We start from the raw sequence: 21,631 nt of genomic DNA on the forward strand, positions 1-21,631 counted from the left end.
TCTATTTGAATAATCACTACAAATATCATTAAAGTTTTATTTTCAGACAACCAAAATTTTTGTCACCAATACTTTATGTCATACAACTTTCAAAGACCCTGTTAGGCAAAAATAACTTAATTAATTTTCATGTGTCATCGTCTCATTGGCCTAACTTAAGACTCACCTAAATTAAAATAAACTCACCCACATTCTAAAACCCTTTTCCTCCGTTTCTTTCTCCTCTTTCTTTTAAAAATTATTCCACCAACTAGAACTCTCATACACCCATTTTTTTTCCCCTAAGCAAACAAAACTCTCTCGTATAGTTAATCATTTTCCTCTTCCTATTTCTTTGTATATTAAATGTACACATCACTACTCCTATTTTTCTCCATCACAGAAATACCATTCATCATCAATATTTCTTACTACACTTTACTGCTTCATACAATAAGCTCAATCAAGTGTTTATTACAGTCACATTCACCAATAAGTCGTATTCTCTCATATTCTCAGGCATATGATCTCAAATATTTCTCTTGATTTAACCGTCTCTTTTTTAAAATTTGCGGTGTTGATATATAACCTAAAGAGCATCCTCGTACAATAGCTTAATTTATGGACATGGTCGGATGTTCAGACTATGGTGAGCCAATGAAGAAGAAAAAGGTCGAGGTCCGAGCAGAGACCAAATAAATCATTGGTATAATCAAAATTGGATGCGGAGTTGTCAGGAAATATACAACAAAAAATATTGCAAATGCTCAATGATCATTACTATTGACACTCTGTTAGTGTTCATATATTCAGGTGAAAGTTGTATGATGTAAAATATTGGTCATATGATTTCAATTAACTCTTAAAAGCTACATGGTGGCACAACAAATATAATGTTGGCAAAAAAATAACTTATTAAAGCATAAAATCTTACAATGAAGCATAATTTCAAAGAGTACCTGATTTCACTCAGAAAATTAATTTAATAAAAAATGTTTTTAAAAATTAAATTAAGGCCGAAAAATCTGAGATGGAGAGGGAGATCCGTGGGTGTTGAAGGGTGAAAATCTAAGACGGAGTAGGCTAATAAGTGAATATGGGGTGATGTTTTAATTTAAGCCAATAGAAAATTAACACATAATAAATAATAAAAAAATTTCTTAATCAAAATAGGGCTGTTAGTTTTTAGGGTATGAGTGGGCCGAAAAGTTGATGTTAGGGGCATGAATGAGCCAGATTTTTAACGATGAGGGCAATTTTTACAAAATAGATGGACGGGGGTATTTTTAAACTCAAGCGAATAGGTTAGGGGCAGTTTTGGCCTTTTTCCGAAGATTCTATACACTTCTAGAATAGGATTATAGCAGCCAAAACACTCATCATTTCACCATTGAAGACAATGACCAATAATATTGTCAATTAATTTTATGCATTAGTCTGAATTGGATGATAAGGCTAGCTAGTATAGCTACACTTTGAGCTATCCTTCCTTGCAACCCTTAGATCATATAATTGTATAAACACATGCACAAAGTATGTGTCTATGTTTATATGTGCATTGCATATATTCTTTTGCTCTTCATTAAGTAGTACTATTATATAGTACTTTCCATATTTTCAAGTCGTTATATTTATGAATGTTCATTAGGATACACCTATGCACAACAAACAAATTGAAGAATTATCCAAGTTGAAAGTTGGAGCAGAGAATAATCATTTTTTTTTAAAATACACTAAGTATATACAGACAACTAATATATCGAAGAATTATCCAAGTTGAAAATTAGAGAAGAGAATAATCGAGACGAAAGTCGGTCATAGTGATTCGAGAGTCCAGTGTGAATGGGCTCTCGCTCAACGGATCAAAAGTACGTTGCAGGCTGATGATCTTATCGACAAAATCGTTTAGATTTCTTTTGATTAAAGAAAATTTGTAGCAAACAAAGACCACTACGAACTAGGGGTGTCAATGGATATTCGAAAACCGACTAAACCGACCGAACCGAACCAATTAAAAAGAAACCGTAGGTTTTTATATAAATCTATATCCGATCTGATAATTAGGGTAGGTTTTTTATTTTATAAAAATAAATCGAAAAAAACCCGAACCGTACCGAATAAATTTTACATGTAGAAAATATATTTATTTAGTAAGTTTAAAAATAATAATGCATTAAATTTTCTTTGAGCCTTGGAATTATGAAAACTATTACAAGCCAACAAGTAATTAAACTCAAAATACTAATTCCTAAAACCTACTATGTTACTTCTACTTAAACTAAGTTATTTCAAGTATCTTTATTAGCAAGACACAAAGTATTCTAGCAATTATGAGTAGCAAACTACAATGTATTGAATATGTTTCCTTTCATATAATTTAGATTTATCTTTTTAAATATATAATCTTTTATAGACTTTATTCTTGAATCTCAGCTTGGTATATCTTTCAACTCGTGTGATTAATATTTTCTTTGCCTTTGTTTGATTTCTTTTACGTTGTTGTAGAATAGTTGATGGATCTATACTCTAGCCATATTTCTTTTTTTTTTTAATTCATCACCCTTTAAACAGTAAAAATGTCTAGAGAGTTTTGCTAAGCCCTATAAAAGAACGTACGTTATTGCAATTCTACTTCTACTGGTGAATTTTACATGATATTAAAAAAATACCGAAAATTAACCGAACCGTACCGATACCGAAGAGAAACCGACATGATTGGGACGGTTTCGAAAAATCTAATTTTGACTATACATAATAGAATAACCGAAAAATTGGTATGGTACAAATTTTATAAAATAACCGACCGAAACGAACCATTGATACCCCTACTACGAACCACGTTGTTGACAACTATTTTTCACCCTATATATGGAAGCATAATATCACTTTATCCAACTTGACATATCATACTTTACCCTTCAATAGCTATAGCATTTCACATGAGAACACCGACCATTCCCTTCACTTTTCAAAATAATGGTACCAAAGGGACAAAAATACAAACATGTGGGGCTACATAAAGAATTAAGAGACCTTAGGGGTACGCTTTGTAAGCATCCTCTTCTTTGGTGTTTGTTTGTCCCCTAATTTTTTTTTTAATTGCTTATTGGCCCCATTACTCTTTCAATTGACTCCATATGTCAAACATGGATGGTTTGTACAATATACCATATGGGAGATCTTATTCTTACTCGCCCAATATAAGTCCGCACTATCCACGGCTCACATTCTTCCACATCCGTTTCCGGGGCATAGGTAGAAGCTCAGATGCGGATTTTGTATTAAGAAAATTATTAAATATAAAAATATTAAAATTAGAATTTCAATTTAAAATTCAGAACCGATAAAATTAAATTCCGACTTTGCCTGCGCGCTTCCCATAGTTTTCGACTTAAGGTGTGAGTGTGACACTACTGGCTATTGAGATTTGACAATTTAAACCGTTGTTTCACGAGTTTTCTTTTATTAGTTCTTTGTGTGTCATGATTTTTAGTTCAAATATTTCTTATTAGAATTTTTATTATTAAACAGTTTTTTGGCTGTGATTATTTTTGGTGATTTTTTTTAATCAAAACTGCTTTTTTTCAAAGATAAGGTATTTGACCAGGTTTTTAGAAAGAAAAAAGTGTTTTTGAGTAGAAGTAGAAGCAGTTTTTGAGAAGCACAAAAAAAACAGCTTCTCCCTAAAAGTATTTTGAAAAAAAATACATTTATAAGCACTTTTTAAAAGCTTGGCTAAACACAAATTGCTGCACAAAAGTGCTTCTGAAGTTGATTAGCCAAACACAAACTGCTTCTCACCAAAAGTACTTTTTTAAAAAGTAATTTTGAAAAAAATACTTATCAAAATAAGCTAATTTTAAAATCACAGCTAAATAATGGCTACTAATTATATAAACATTTTATATATCAACAACAATGACCTAGTAAAATCCCACATGTGGAGTCTAGGGAGGGTAGTGTGTACGCAGACCTTACTTCTACCCCGAGAGGGTAAAGAGGCTGTTTCCGATAGACCCTTGACTCAAGAAGACGAAAAGAGACAATATATCAGTATCATCAACAAAAAATCATAGAAATAATAACATCACAAGAACTAGTAGATAGATGGAAAGCAAAAATAATAATCAATAAAAAAGGCCCGACACTATGAAAATAGAAAAGTAGTGTAAACACAACATTAACCACTAGCAGTTTAAGACTAAATCCTATCAGTCTAGCCTCACACTGGTACGAGTTATATATCGTGAGTGCATATAATTTAAACTCAAAATATATTGAATGTAAATTAAAGTTTCCTAGTGTATATAAGCTAAATCTCTCTACAAAAATATACTCACAGAAATAAAGAAAGAATATGAGAAGAGATTCTTATTTCTCATCACCTTCCTAATTAAGAATTTTCATAGAACTTGACCTTGACTAGGGGTGGCAGAATGGTTAAAATAAAATAGTTAACCACCCATATTATCCACTAAAAAATAGGTTGGATAATGAACTTTTAAAAAACGGGTCAAATATGAATAAGAACCATATTATCCATTTATAAAATGGATAACGAATGAGTCTAACTTTTATATTTGTAAAGCCTCAACTTGGGGGTTCCTCAAGATAGGGAGACTAAGGCCCCGTTTGGCCATGAGTTTTGCCAAAATAAATTTGAAATTTATTTTCAAAACTCATGTTTGGCCAAAAATTTTGCCCACATTTTGGCAAAATCCCAAACCCCAAATTCCAAAATCACCCCAATTGCTAATTTTGGGCCAAAATCCCAAAACTTGGGAATTATATACATGTTTTTCCAAAATAAAGTTGGAAAATATGTTTTGAAAATATATGTCCAAACACATTTTCATCTTCAAACCAAACTTCACCCAAATCAAATTTTTCAAAACAAATTTGGAATCTATGGCCAAACGCTAGCTAAAAATTCTCTCAAAAGTGATCATATTTAAGAAGTCATGAATAATATGGTTACCCATATTATCCATATGGGTAACCCGTTTTTTAAAACGTTTTTTATCCGTTTTAAATATGGATTGGGTCGGATAATTTATCCATTTTTTTGTTACCCGTTTTCGACCCGAACCATATCCGACCCGATCCGACCCGTTTGCCACTCCTAACCTTGACCAACCTAGCTCATATATCTTCTCCACACCACACCACTTCTCCCAAACAAAAAATATAACACTCATTTTTCTTCAGGTTAATATTTGTAGATATTAATTATGGGGCAGACTAGTACTACTAAACCTGAGCCTTTGAAGTGTCCAAGATGTGAATCAGCAAATACAAAATTTTGCTACTACAACAATTACAACAAATCACAGCCTCGCCATTTTTGTAAAGGCTGTAAAAGGCATTGGACTGAAGGTGGCGTTCTTCGTAACGTCCCCGTTGGCGGCGGCCGGAAAAATAAACGGCTCAAGATCACAAGAGAAAAGAGTAATTCTCAAATATTAGTTGTTGAGGATGAAGAGAAAAATGTATTTGATAATTTGTATCATGAGCTAAATCTCCCTTCATCTTCACTACCACATGATACAATCACCAATAACCTATGTTGTTCGAATCCTTCAAAAATACAGTCGCACTCATGTCAGACCCTGAAAAAATGCATTACTTTCGAAAGATCCGACACACACTCTGCAACACTTTTAAAGAGTCCAGACAACATAGCGAGTAACATATTTACAGGTGCTCCTCAAGATGAAAATATGCTACTTTCTTTGTCCTTTGACAAAATTCCATGTTCTATTCACACATCTACGAATCAATCTTCAAATATTTATAATTACATGGAAAATCTTGATAGTACTATGGAGGAGTCAACTATTACGTGGCAAGGTCCAGGAACAAGTAGTCTAATGATAGAAAATATGCAAAGTTATTGGAATTGGAACGACATTGAGGCATTGGATGATCTCAATAGACTATGGGATGACACTGAGATCAAACCATAAGTAGAGAGAAACATGGATTTTAGTGGGAAATTAAGTTTGTTTATAGAGATTAGTTTGAGAGTTTGCCTTATGGATTATCGTGGTTGTACTCTTTTGTGGAAAAAATGACACTGTATAGCCGCTCTCAAAATAATAGTAGAAAAAATATATTTTTTGTATACATACATTATGTATGTTATATACAAAAATTATACAAATTTTATATATTTTTTCGGCTACCAATGTACATAGTTTCTGACGCAGGCTAAAAGTGAAAAAGTCCATCTTTTGTTTAAGGGCTGTTAATTTAATTAGTTAATAGTGGTTATCCTTGACCTAGTTAATTTACAAAGTATATATCCGATAATCATATGTTACATATTTACATGAATTAAGTATGAGAGTTTGGGTTTATGTACTAGTACTATTATATTTTTGAAGCTGTCTAATTTTAACAATCAGCTTCATGCTATATTATTAATATTATATTCTTCAATTTCCAATTTACCTCCTCCGTCAATAACCAGTGAAGTTTACAAGGGTATTCAAAGGTTGTCTTTTTTTCTTTTTCCATGCATGATCTGAAAGGTAAAAATATGGATTTTAATTTGATAGGATTCCATGTCATCGGGCACATAAAATATTAGGTGATTTCTTTTATCGGTCTAAGTTTTAATGGACAAAATTATTAAATACTTATATTGATGAATTCTCGAGGTGCAGACAAGCTAACACAAGGACCACCAATATATGGATAATGGATTTTGATATGTATTAGAGGCGGAGGTATGATTTGAAGATTATGAGTTCGAAATTCATAATATTTTAACTAAGTTATTGAATTCTAAATTAATAACTTTACAAACTCATCATACTTACCCCCATTGATTTCATGTCACCTCAATCCGTATAAGTCCATTAACACAATCCTGACCAAATATGCAGTTTGGACCAAAATTACTGGGTAGGAGAAGTGGAAAAGGAAAAGGGAAAGAGGAAGAGCGACAATGAGAATTGAACCTACATTTATTATGTGAGAGACTCCCATGATACCACTATATTATAAGTGTTGATGGTGAGAAATTGATGTTGTATTATATGTTTATTTATGACTTTATGTGAAATTCTGGAAATTTATTCTATTTATTAATAATAGGAACGACTGTCCAAGCTACTTAACTAAGGTTCATCATGTTTAAGAATATTTCATATTTAATTTATTATGTTCAAAATAAGTTTTATATCTTTCACGGTGCACCTACAAAAAAGTATATTGTAATTCATTTAAATAAAATTATAATCAAATTAGGATGAACATAATTAGTTCTCTGATTCTCTCATATATGGAAAAGGTGGAAAGGCCAGGCACCTAGAGGGGAGAAACGCCCAAAAAAGTGATTTATATCGTTTCAGGTGTAAATAGTTGTTAGAACAAGCTTAAATAATAGGGAAAATGACATTGTATAGCCGCTCTCAAAATAATAGCCGAAAAAATATATATTTTTTTGTATATATATATTGTATGTTTTATACAAAAATTATACAAATTTTATACACTTTCAACTACCAAATATAAATAGTTTCTGGCATGGGCTAAAAGTGAAAAAACTTCAAAGAGGGGGAACTCACACTGCCCTCTGATTTATAATTAGTTTGCATGTTACATCTATATTGGAAGGCTTTAGCACTAAGAGGTAGAGTGAGACGAGTGAGATTCCTCCATCCTAAATAAGAATTTTTTATAATTATTATTAATTGTTTGATTAATTTGATAAGGTCCTTGATTAAATTTTGAGATTTGTCATCGTGATAGAGATCATGATAATGAGAGCAAAGTCTCTTACAATTTAATCTAAATTTGTTCTTGATCGTAGGATTATTAATTTGGACATTAGTAATCCGGTTAGATCAATATTTATGTGATCGTCTTTATGGGATAAAGATTAGTTGATCTCATTAACTAAATCACATAGATAGATGATGCATATAGAGATATGATCATTGAACCGACTCATTGGATAATTCCTAATGGTTAGAATTACCATAAACTGTCAATAGGATATTCTCTTGAAGAATGTGATGTAACCGTTTCCTTTGACCTGAGATCGTCATAGTAATTGACAAGTTATTTATTGTGCTTTGATACTAGACACTTATGGCCCTAGGGCGATAGTTGAAAGGATATTGGGTACGATTAAATACTTGTAAAATTAGTGATTGATCAAGATGGAATCTGTCAACTCTTGGTAATGAGTTTAAGCTTCATGTTGTCATGAATTATAAACGACAAAATTAAGACCTTGGCCAGGGCAATTGAATGAAAGAAGAAAGGAGTTTCTTAGGTCATTCAATGGTCAATTATATTTGACATGAACACATAGTTGGTCGCCTATTAGGATTTGACAGTTGAACCATATCCTAGGGTGATCCAGAGTTATAAGGACAGAAGGAATTACTACATTATTCTTCTACTGGTTCTTGAGAGTAAATTGTATACTTCATGCTATCCGGTCGTTAAGGAGTGTTGCTAGACGCCACCCTTGATTAGTATATTGATGTGGTCAATTTACTACCGGTTTAGTATTGAACCTATGGGGTCGCACACTAACGAGTGTTCTGATCTTTGCTAAAGGATTAATTACTTTATTATTTGTTAATTAAATTAAAGAATTTAATTAATCAAATAAATTTAGTTAGTTAGTCCAAATGAAATATTAATTATATTTTTTGCTAGTACAGAAGATATAATTAATATTGTGAACAAGTTGAAGTTTTCTATTTGGAATAGAAAATTAAAATTGTCTCTTGGTTGAAATATATATATGATATATATAATTAATATTTATTTATATAAGGTATGTATATAAAATATTAATGAATGACTTATGAATCAAATCCAATTAAGAACTGGATTTTCACGTCAAAGTCCATAATTGGACGAGTCGCTACCTAAACCCATAAAAATGGGATTTGTATTTTTCTATGAGCAAAATACATTTGTAGCCACTCGCTGCAAACTTATATCATCTGGTAGCCATAAAATTTCAAATACATCTAGTAGCCTAAAAGATATTAGAATGGTCAGCCCAAATTCTACCAACCACACCGCATATATTTTTTCTTTTCCTCCATCTATCAGACATCCACACAAAAAAGTTTCACCATTGCCCTGCCACTATTGCACCGATGTTGCTACCGCCATGGCACCGCTACCACCTCCATGCACTGCTGCCACCACACCATCTACCCACATCCCAAAAATAATAGATCATCAAAAAGCAGACTCACGCACCTCTGGATCAGTCTCGTCCATCCCAATTCCACTATCAAACCTAAAGAATTAAGAACTAAAAGAGAGGGGGGAAAAGATTGAAAAGAAGAAAAAACATAAGGCAGTATAAACAGCCAAATTGAATAGAAAGAAATAAGATCTAAAGAGAAAAAGAAAGAAAGATTGAGAGTATTTATGAGAGAAAAATTATACATTTTATATAAGAAAAATATATTAATTATTTACTTTATATACAATTGTAAATTCTATGTGCACTGCATATATACATTATATACTATTATATACTTTATATACAAAATTATATGAATATTGAATTTGTATAAAAAGTGTATATGTATTATATAAGTGTAGATACACCTTTCATATAAATGTGCATACATAATATATACACATTATATACAATATTCATAACACTCAATGTACCCACTGTAATCTTACACGCCCAGTTTTGTATAATACGTGTATAATGAATATATATATATACTATTATATACTTTATATAGAAAATATATACAAAATTATTTTAACATTGAATTAAATTAAAAAATGTATATGTATTATATCAGTGTAGATACACCTTTTATATAAATGTGCATACATAATATACACACATTATATACAATATTCTCAACACTCAATTTAGCCAATGTAATCTTTTACGCCCAGTTTTGTATAATACGTGTATAATAATGTATCACTAGTGTAAAATGTATACACATTGATTATACACCATATTATACCATTATTATACACTGATTACACAATGTATAAATAAAGGAGCACTGATGGTAATGGAGGACAGTGAACTTGGCCGGAATTTTTTTTTTCCGGTCGTGACTATTTTATTTTCTCCATTTTTCATCTTCTTGCAAAATCATCCAAAAAATCATGTAATATTATATCTGAAAGTGGACAGAAAGCGAAGAAAACGGCAACCACCGCTAGACTTTTGCGGGAACTTACTCAAGAAAGTAGATATTTTTGCATCTAAATATAGGAGGAGGAGATCTCAAAGAAAAAAAGAGAAGTTTGAAAAAGATGTATGTTGGTGTTGCTATGGAAGAAGAAAAGAAAAAGGAAAAAAAGGAGAGAGTGAAGAAGGGAAAATATAAAAATAGAGGGAAAGAAAGATGGAAGTCACTGGTATATTGAAGAAGGGAGAAGATGAGAAGAGAAAGAGAGGGGGGGGGAGTAGGCGACTGAAAAATGCATTGGGAAGGGGAGAAGTGCATTGGAAATAGTGGCTATAATTTGTCAATAGATTAGGCCTAAAGGCTATTTCGGGTCCATGGGAGAAAATATGGGCTAATTAAATTTTCAAGGGCTATAGAGGGTCATTTTCTCTTTTCTATAGTAAAATACTAATAAGGATATTATAATCCAATTTGGTATTGGAATTTATGGAAAGTCCATAAATCATAAAGTCCAATAAGAACGGCAGTAACGAAATCTCCCTGCGAAATTCCATAAAGTTAATTTGTGGAATTAAAATTATTACCCTAAGTAAATCATTACCTCAACCAAATAGGAATAGGGTTTATAAGTGATATTATATAAAGGGTGATGGAGAAAATTTGCCGCACTAATTCTGGAGAAGAAAATCACTTTGTGAAAGTGAGAGTGCAATACAAAGCCAAGAGAGAAAATACAATTACAAGAAAAAGTGTTTCTTGTTCTTCTACAGTTGAGTTGAGATTTTTGAGAAAAAATTTCAGCATAAGGTTTCAATCAATTTGTTCGCGTGTTTCATTGTTCAAAGAGTTGATAACAAGGATCGGTCTCGGTGTGGATACGCATAGAGTCTTCGCACTATCGAAGAAATTTTGAAACGAGACTCTCTTCACTAGGTACGTCTTAGATTCGATCTTTGACATGTAAATAAATTTTAAACACGAAAAGATTTGCCTAGAATTGTTATTATCTTCCGCTGCGTGTTACGAACATCTATACGCAATCCTTCACAGGCAGCTGGGAGGAAGCAACTATACACAGGGGTGAAGCCACGCTGTCCTAAGTTCATCGAAAAATTACACTATATATGTAGGCAAAATATTAGGTTTTAGATGTATATAATATATATTGGATACCCTTTGTCGGGTACTTCTTTCAAGTTTGAATACTCTTGGGGAAATTACTGGCTTCGCAACTGGCTATACACATGAACTTATGTGGCAGGCTGTTCAAGAGAAAATGGTCTATTAACATACTATATTTTCACAGCCACTTCGAGTCTCTAATGAGTTCATGAAGTCTGGCAATGAAAAACAGAAGTGGTACATTATTACAGTAATCACAGGTATACAGAAAATTAGCCGGGATTGACCTTTGAATCAAAACAATTGACTCCAAACTAACTACAGAACTCAGAAAAACAAAGGTTTCCTTTTTAGCATTTATTTGGACAGGGGAAACTATTGAAAATCGGCGCTTGAATCCATAACAACCTTCTTCCACATAGGCGCGCTTCTTCATTTTCAGGCAGCTTTCTTTTGCTGCAAAAGACCAAAATAATAACATTAACAACAATGTAAAACAAATTATTTCAGTTTCAGTAGCTGATAGTAAGTTAGTAACTCCATATTGTTATGTCAATTCAGGAAGTAGTGTTTATGGCAAAGGTCGAGTGTAGTAGACTGGCGAAGCCAGAAAACTAAATAAACAAGTGGGCTACGCAAGGGTGTTCAAAGTCTATTTTCTATTTTATCAATAACAAGTACTTAATATTTTATCGTACACACAGTATAGTTTTTCGGCGGAAGGGGTTTAGTTGACCACCCTTGGCCACACATACCTTCGCCCCTAGGTGAAGTCCACACTTCTGATAGGTTTTCACCATAACGTTAAAGATACGTGAGACAGGTACATGTCCGAGCAAATCATTATATAATGATAGATAAGCTTGCCCAAATAAACTAAATATGTTGGTACAAAGCTAATAACGGCGAGCTGACAATTAAAAAAGGAAAATCTAATACTGCAGAATATAGGTAAAATTACTTCACTGCTGTTCATGAATAGGTCCATAATCATGAATAGCACTGCAATGATTCATGAGTACTAAAGTGAGAAAACAATCTTTCCCCCTCCTGAATTGAGTGCGATAACTATCTTTCAAATCAAAATATGGCCATTTGTGTAATTTCAATAACCTCATTTTGCTCATACAAACATATGACCATTACTGCATAGATACTTCCACTCTACCTAACCATCTTTGGCAAAAGCTCTGATTATTAGCAATGTTGTACACCAGATTCCAAGTTCATGAAACTGAGCAACAAACTAATCGTACATGTTAACCAACAGCAAATGCTTTCCTTTTAATGTATATTTTTACAATAAATTTGGAACCACATTCTATCAAATTTCATTTTTGCATAGTTGGACTCACCCTTTTCTCTTCCTCCATCTTGGCCTTAATGAAGGAGTAGAGTGCAACACCAGCAATTGCAATGCAGGTACCAATACCAGTTTGTGTGGAAATTTTGTTACCTGCAACGTAAGTATAATTTAGAATTCCTTATCATGGTGCCAATAACACAGAATACTGCTGATATAACTTTAAATGTGTATATTACCGAAGACAATAATTGAGAATCCAATCACAAACACACGTTTCAACACATTTCCAACTGCGTGTGTGAGAGGTGCCACCCTCTCAAGGGTGTTTGTGGCTACCTGGAAGTGTAAGAGAAAACATTATGCATCGATATCACACATTAAGAGGTGTATGAGATTTTTATGAATGTAGCAGCATAATAACTTTTAAGGAAACTTATCTAACTGGGAATACCTGATTGTAGAGGTGATAAAACATTCCCACCCAAAACAGATCTGTTACGAATTTCGTTAGACCAACTTTAGCAATGGCATCAGCAAACCCATGTTGGAGCAATTGAGGTCCCTCAATCTGTGACATAATCGAAATGAAAAGTATAAAGTGAGAAAGAAGTGGATATAGGGGAAAGGAGGAAATAAGAGTAAGTGGCTAATCCTGATGTTATCGGACTCACAATAATGGCAGGCGGGATACACACGATAAGGGCAATGATTGATATGTAGGCGTAGACGTTAGTACTATCCATATCAGTCTGCAAAAGAAAAATTCATAAGTGAAATCCTCGATATAGATCAGATTGAATGGTTTAATAAGTCAGAATTGCGTAGAGTAATACCATAGCTTTCTTCGAGTATATACTCCTGTATGTGAAGGAGATGTTAGAAATCATAGCACTAATGAAGCCCAACCAATTGAACGATAGCTCAGTCAATGAAGCCATCGATACACCTGCATACAGTTGAAAGGTAAATCACAACATGGTTAATTGATACTAATAAAAATCTCATTATCACTACAACCCGAGTGGAAGCAAACAGTGAAGAATAGAGCTAACCAAGGACAACTGGAGCCAGTGACAGCCATAGTGCTAAAGGTATTTGTTGCCCGAGAATGAACTGAGATGCAGAAGCATTGAAGAACGGCTCAAGAGCTGTATCAAGAAAAACAAATATTCTTCGTTATATACTAGAAGAGAAGATAATACAATAAATGTTCTGTAGTGCTAGAATGTGACCTTTGATTGTGTGAGTGAATGAGACTGCAACTGCAGCAAATGAGACATTGCTGGTTACATGGCCAAGTGCATGACAAAAGGCAACAGGTGTGAGCAGCTTCAGTTGAGTTGAATCAATAGGCTACAAAAGAGAAGAACAAATTAGTCAAGGAAATAGAAAATACTTAAAGCTAAAACCATGTTATCAGTCAATACTTTTTTTTTTTTTTGATGAACCAATGTTATCAATCAATACTTTAGCCTTATTCAATAGCTTTAATGATGTCGTGACTTATAAATGATCATGAACTAAGAATCAAAATGTGTGCTCCACTTTTAGAAGTTTTATCCTAATATGTGTTGCGCAGACTTTCCGAAATGATATTGCACCCGTGTCAGATCCTCCAAAAATACACTACTTTTACAGGATCCACCACGCAACCGGAGACATTTTCGGAGAGTCCGAGCAACATAGTTCCTAATAACCCACCATTCTCTTTCAAAATGATCTCCAGTGTCTTTTATCCAAAAGAAAGGGCATATTTTAAAAAAATAAATAAACACAAGTCACTCAAGGAACTAATTTTAGTACCATACCAAACAAGATTAACCTCGCTAACTTAATCCTTTAACACTCAACTATCACAGCGGATTTAACTTAGAAGGTAAGCAGCCTTATTTTCCACGTTACTAATCCTACTTTTTATAGACGGTCCTCTATAGTTATCATTTAGGTAATCTAATAATGTAAAAATTCTTTTACTCTCCTAGTGAAGTTAAACTTAATCACAAACTCGGAAAATACTATAGAGTAGTTATTAATTCCATACGATACCATATTTTAATAAACATATCAGTTATAAAATAAAAATAAAAAGAACACTTACAGCTCGCTTTGGGAGGCCTACAGTCCAGCTTATCAGGCAATATACAACCCCAACAGCCAAATGAATAACAGATACAAAACTGTATATAACCAAAACAATTATTAAAAAAATAACAAAAGTGTAAAATAATAAAAGTTTCTTATACTACAATCCAAAATTGATTACGTTTTAGAAGAAGACATTGAAATACGTACTAAGGATAAGGGAAGTAATTGTAGATCTTCTTGTTGAGGATGTTGAATATCACATTCAGAAAATACCTATAACAATAAACAAGGTCAAATTCGTCATTCAACACTCGAAAACCGTTGACAGTTAAAAAAGATTATAAACTCAATAATAAAAATTATCGAGGTTCACGTGACATACCACATGAAAAAGAAAAACCCGGTAATCAGGGTCGCTTTGTTGAAAAACCCGACTTTAGCATCCCTGCGAAAACCAAGGAGGTCAAATCAATTACAAGTAGCTGATGATTAAAAAATATTTAATTTATATGCACGGACAAAATACAAATATAATAAATTTTTACATTGTATAATAGTAATATTTATTAAAGAACGCATTAATATTTAACAAAAGTTTTACTTGTAATTATCTACAAATAACATGATTATATAAATATTATTTTGTACTATCAGCACATAAAATTTGAACTCAAAAAAATAAATTTAAGTTTTATAGCGCAAATAATATTTATATAATCGGATCATTTAAAAAATAATTCAGGAAACTGCATTTAATGAGAGCATCATTAGTTGATTACTTAGAAATAAGAATTAACGATAAATCAACCTGTTATAAAATCTTTAAAACTATCAGTGCATACAACTAAAGTCCAAAAAAGAATTAGAAGTTGCTGATGGGATTCGGGTCGGGTCAATAAGAGAGAAATGGACTCACCCGGCGGAATCGCTGCCTTCGGCCGGCGAAGAAGCCGCGGTGAAGCATGGCTTGATAGATTCCCGCTTAGGAGAAGCTTCGAGAAGAATAGCTGGGCGTAGTTGTCTTCCCCAAATCAAGTTGGCGCCACCGCTAACAGCTCCGATTGGTTTTGCAACAGTAGGGAAGCTAGCAGCGGTTAACTTCACAACAGGCTTCCGAAGAAGCGGGAGGCCGCGAATGGCGGTGGCGCCAGTCAAAACGCGAGACTCCATTGACAGTTAGAGAGAGAAAATAATGACTCTGGATTATGGAACTGAATTCTGTTGTAAGAGAAAGAAAGAGGAGCTAAAACTGTTGATGAAATTATCGTGAATGTGGAAGTAGAGTGAGTGGTTGTTTTCAGGTGACGAATGAGCGGTTCGTATTATTTGGATTATTTATATTTGTATTCTTCCTAAAAAATATCCTTTTATTTTCTTGCCTAAAATATCCTATTGGTTTAATATAAGGAATATTTATATTATATTACTCCCTCTATCTTAATTTATACGATACTTGTCGTTTTTCGATATTCAAACTTTTTAATTGACCGAATATTTGAACATCGAATGTTTAATTTTTTTAGAAATAAAGTTTTATATATTTAAAAACTACGTAAAAAAGTACTATAAGTCATAATAATTAATAATTTAAAATATTTAAAAAATATATGAAAAACTTATAGTCAAAAAATAATTTTATTTGACTCTCGAAAATTGAACATCATTACGTATGTATTAATGTGAGAATGGTTGTTTTGTTAATTATTAATTTGGAAATAAAAGTAGAAAGGTGAGTTTCATGGCTAAAATTTACTCAAAATTAGGAAAGGAAGATTTGGGTCTCCAATTCAGACAAATTTAGTTAACTAGTTTGCGATCTTATGCAATCAAATATCTACTTTTTATAAACAAATTAAGTATTTAAGTTATACAGTCTTGTCTTTGGTATTGAAATTATTGAGTCCTCAGCTGATCAATTTGGAAGAGTAGTGGTCAATAAAATTTGTCCAAATCTCATAAATCAAGTTTTAAATCTTAGCATAAACAAAATTTCTTTCCATTCACTTAAGTTTTGGCGGGTATTTGCTCGATATTTATGCTGATGAAAGCTAGTAGGTATTTAATAGTATAGTTTTGGTGCTCGCGGATTAAAGCGGATACTTAGTAGCGAAGCCAAAATTTTCATAAGAGCGTTCAAGATTTAAGGTAAATCTATAAAGTGTAATTTTTAACCTATATATACAATATAATTTTTATATACTTAGTATTCCAACGAAGGGTGTTCAATTGATCACCCTTACGTCTATGCATCTCGCCACTACATATATCACTATTATTATAGAAATAGGAATAACAAAAATATAGTGGAGAATTATTTGACCATTTTTACTTCAGTTTGGCCAAGCTTCTCCAAGTTGAAAAGTACTTTTTTTTCTTCAGAAAAAGTATTTTTTTTCTAAAATTGAAGTGTTTGACCAAGCTTTTAAGAGAAAAAAAAAGTAGTTTTGAGGAGAAGCAGAAAAAAGTATCTTAGGTCCCTTATGTTTTACATGGGAGAAATTCAAAAATAGCCAGATTTACAACTGGTCATTCAAAAATAGCCAAGTTTCAAAAGTAATCGAAATTTAGCCACTTTTCATTGTAAAGATAAATCTGAGCGAAAACACTGTTCAAAACCCGGAAAATACGCCAGTATATTATACTGGAGTTCCAGCATAAGTATGCTTGAACTCCAGCATATTATACTGGAGTTCCAGGATAAGTATGCTGGAACTCCAGCATAATATGATGGAGTTCCAGCATAAGTACACTAGAACTCCAGCATAATATACTGGAGTTCCAGCAAGTATAATTGTCCAGTATAATATACTGGAGTTTGGAGCACCGGTGCTCCAGTCTCCAGTATATTATACTGGAGTCAGCAAAGTATACCGGTCCAGCATAATATGCTGGAGTTCATACACAGGTGCACCGAACTCCAGTATATTATGCTGGACCGGTCGCTGTTGCAGCAAAATAGTGGCTATTTTTTACTAACTTTGTAAACGCTGGCTATTTTTGAATGACCAGTCGGAAAACTAGCTATACCGTGCTATTTTTACCTTTTTTAAGAAGCACTTTTTAAAAGTTTGGTCAAACACTAATTGTTGCTTAAAAGTATTTTTCAAATTAATTAGCCAAATACAAACTGCTTCTCACCAAAAGTACTTTTAAAAAAAAAATACTTCTCAATATAAGTTAATTTTTCCAACTTGGCCAAACGCGCTATTAATTCATCAACTTGACCTAAGATATCAGGGGGATCTAGACTGAAGTAGGAAATAGTAAATGTATTAACCCTACAATCTATAGGTAACTAAAACAGTTTTTTCCTTCTTGTTTTGCATAGGGATTTCATATCTTAGGACAATGAAGCTTTGTAGTAATTAGTTTTCCCCCAATTCCAATTTATGTTAGGGTGTTTGATTAAGCATGAAATTTACAAAAGAAATAAGGACTTTCGAAATTAGTGATTAAAAATATGTCACGGACATTTATATGGCTATAAATTATTTCATTTAAGTAAAACAAAAATTTAAAGCTTAATTATTTCTAAATATAAAAATATTTTATTTTCTTTACTAAATAAAAAAATATGTCACATAAAATGAGATAGAGAAAGAATATCTTTATGCATGGGCATATAAGTATCTATTTTATCAACAATAATAATACTAAAAAAAAAATAAGACAGTCGTTATAATACTTTGTTTAAGTGGAAAAGACAATTATAGCATGGAGAAGTATATCCATGGTTTTTGGTGACAAATGATAGTGTTCAAGATAAAAGGATAGCTAAAGAAGTATTGGACAAAGGGTATGGGCTATATGATTGGTTTTGTATTGGAATATGCAAAAATAGGAGATAGAAAATATTATGGCTGAAAAAAGGATATAATCTTTAGGCTTAAAATATTGTGGGGTCTTATCTTATCCAAGATAGAGATTTGAGAGGCCATAGAAGAAGAGCCTGTCTTGTCCAATGCCTCTATTTTCAATACCCTTATCAACATTTTCTCCCTTTTCTTGTGATGATATTCATGGGTTGGATTCATTTAATTTTCAACTGTAACAAAAAAGAGTAGTGGAAGTAAATACTATTTCACGATGACACATATAGCTTGTTTGAACTTCTTTTTTTATTTATTTATTTGGTGTTTGGCATGTGCCTTGAAGTCCGACTAATTCGAATACGTAACGAGAAGTCCCAACCTTTGATGGTGCTTCAATTTGAACTCTCAAAAAAGCAGCATGAGTAGAGAAGAGACTGTGAACTAACTAAAGTCGCTTTAAATGTCATGAAATGGTGGTGATAGAAGTTTAAGGTAGAGATTAAATGATAGTAGATGGATTGGGTTGGTAGAAAAAGGTAAAAATTAACTGGGTTGGCCACTTTTTAAGGGACGATTATTAGAGTTTAGCTATATTTTAAATTGTAGTAGTAAATTAGATATTTCGATTAAATTGACATATTGCCCCAACTAAAATACGGAGTTTGAAATTTTGACCAGTGAAACCCCAATAAACTATGTTGGAATTTCCAAAATTCATTAATTTTGAACCTTTACTAGTACAAAATCTAAACTCTGTAAATGAATCCTCATTTTTTAACCCTTTACTAGTCTAAAATCTAGAAAATTCAAGAACGATTCATGATTTTGAATTCACATTATACTTCAGCAATTTTAACTCTTTAAATACAATATCCTAGAAAAATTACTGGTTTTTGAACATTTACTAGTATAAAATTCAGGAACAAGTCATGATTTTTTAAATTCACATTATATATACTTCAGCAATTTTTAACCTTTAAATATAAAATCCAAAGAAAAATTACTGATTTTTGAACCTTTACTAGTGCAAAATTTAGGAACGATTCATGATTTTTGGATTCACATTATACTCAACAATTTTTAACCTTTAAATACAAAATTCAAATAAAAAAATTACTGATTTTTGAACCTTTACTAGTTCAAAATCTAGGGAAATCGAAGAACGATTCATGGTTTTCAAATTCATATTATACTTCAGCAATTTTTAACCTTTAAATACAAAAATAGGAAAATTTACTAGTTTTTGAACCTGTACTAGTGCAAAATTATGGAATGATATGATTATGAGTTCACACTATACTTCAACAATTGAGAGCTATTGCTTCTATCATTCAAACTCCAAGAACAATTACTGAATTTTGAACTTATAAATATTTAAAGTTCAGTAATCGTTTCTGAATTGTTCTGTGCTTTAGATTGAGGTATTGTTGTCCAGACTTGTATTTTCGCAATAATAAGTCGCTACTTTATCAATACAATTTAAAATATGACTAAGCTCAAATAGCCGACCTAAAAAGTGACTATTTACCAAGATCATCCTAGAAAAAGAGATTTAGTCACCGCATAAAGCTCTGTAATATTATATACGCACCATTGTTTAGTTACTTCTTTTGTTATTCTGCCGTAAATACTTTAATAAATTAAGCCTAAATTTATGTATTGTTTTGTGTGGAATAAGAATGCATTGATTAAGATAAAAACATAAAAATGACCTCACTCTTTCAGATTTCTTCTTTTCCTTAAAAATATCCATCTTTTTTTATTATAATCCCAACATTACTAATCCTCGCATTATAATTCATTTATTACCATACATGCAATACTTGTTTTCAAAATAGACGACCCAGGATATGCTCCATTTGATGAATTTTGTGATTCTATTTCTATCTAGTACTAGATAACTTGATCAGTTTAACAATGATGAGGAGCTTCAGGAGAACAGATTTGCACCAATTACCTAGAAATCCTTTTGCATTGATTGATAATTCATGTCAACTTTTTTTTTTTTGCAACCCTTCTTTTTTATTTGAATTTGTGATCAACAATATACGCGAATTTACCTAAACAATAAAGGAAATTTGTGATCCACAATAGTGGGTGAATAATGGACATTTCTAAAATCAAACGGAATAAGTTGATTCATGTATCTTACTAATAGGGGCGGATGTAGCATTATCACGACAAATTTTTTCATAAAGCACTATTTTTAGTGGTAATTAGCTATTTATAGATATTATTTGCTATATTACGGATTGTAGATACGTTTTCTATTGATATAAGATGTATTAGATGTATTTAAGCTACTGTATTCATGAATACAACAACAACAACAACAACAACAATAACAACAACAACGACCCAGTATAATCCCACAAGTGGGGTCTGGGGAGGGTAATATGTACGCAGACCTTACCCCTACCCCGAAGGGTAGGGAGGCTGTTTCCAGGAGACCCTCGGCTCAAAAAACAATAGGAGATGATATATTAGTACCATAAAAATTCGTAATAAAAATAACAACAATATATAAGAGATATGAAATATGAAATATAGGCTACTAAATACGAAAATACGAAATAGATGGCTGGTATAGTACAACTAGAAGGTAAAGCCCTGCCTCAATAGACGACCAATGACATTCCTAGTCTAACTCCTAACTGGATAGTCTCCCTCTATTGTGTTGTAGAAATATTCACACTCTCTCCTAACCTACAACCCTAATGCTCGACCTCCATAAATCCCTATCAAGGGCCATGTCCTCAGTAATCCTAAGTCGTGCCATGTCATGTCTGATCACCTCTCCCCAATACTTCTTAGGTCTCCCTCTACCTCTCCGCGTGCCCACTACAGCCAGTCGCTCACACCTCCTCACCGGTGCATCAGTGCTCCTCCTCTGAATGTGCCCGAACCATCTGAGTCTTACTTCCCGCATCTTGTCCTCCATGGGGGCCACACCCACCTTCTCTCGAATATCTGCATTCCTAATCTTATCCATCCTTGTATGCCCGCACATCCACCTCAACATGGGGTTACACTGTTTATAAACGGAAAGTGAATCAGTTAACATAATAGACTCATAATATAATTCAACAAACTCAATTATAACACACAAATTTTGTATTTCCAGTTATAAAAAAGATTCTCAACTGAAAAATACCCCAAAACATAGCAATCTTCAG

The 21,631-nt window shown here is 32.5% G+C and overlaps 2 protein-coding genes across 2 annotated transcripts; one reads left to right on the forward strand and one right to left on the reverse strand.

The window, feature by feature from the left end:
• Positions 1-5,210: 5,210 nt before the first annotated feature.
• LOC107760492 (uncharacterized) lies at positions 5,211-5,945 on the forward strand. The gene has a single exon (XM_016578547.1). It carries the CDS (start codon positions 5,211-5,213, stop codon positions 5,943-5,945), a length of 735 nt encoding a protein of 244 aa, XP_016434033.1.
• A 5,457-nt stretch (positions 5,946-11,402) lies between these two features.
• Positions 11,403-15,862, reverse strand: LOC107760530 (triose phosphate/phosphate translocator, chloroplastic-like). The gene is given in 12 exon segments (NM_001324684.1): positions 11,403-11,708; positions 12,608-12,708; positions 12,795-12,894; positions 13,010-13,126; positions 13,230-13,307; positions 13,392-13,504; positions 13,611-13,706; positions 13,791-13,911; positions 14,657-14,735; positions 14,851-14,916; positions 15,026-15,088; positions 15,560-15,862. Coding segments are annotated over 12 exon segments (1,206 nt in total). The 5' UTR covers positions 15,814-15,862; the 3' UTR covers positions 11,403-11,690.
• Between the last annotated feature and the right edge of the window lie 5,769 nt (positions 15,863-21,631).

The sequence above is a fragment of the Nicotiana tabacum genome, chromosome 1, assembly GCF_000715075.1.
Source record: "Nicotiana tabacum cultivar K326 chromosome 1, ASM71507v2, whole genome shotgun sequence".
NCBI lineage: Eukaryota > Viridiplantae > Streptophyta > Magnoliopsida > Solanales > Solanaceae > Nicotiana > Nicotiana tabacum.

Excerpts from the sequence above, each read along its gene's own strand:
- LOC107760492 (XM_016578547.1), top strand. The coding sequence starts at position 5,211 with ATGGGGCAGACTAGTACTACTAAACCTGAGCCTTTGAAGTGTCCAAGA.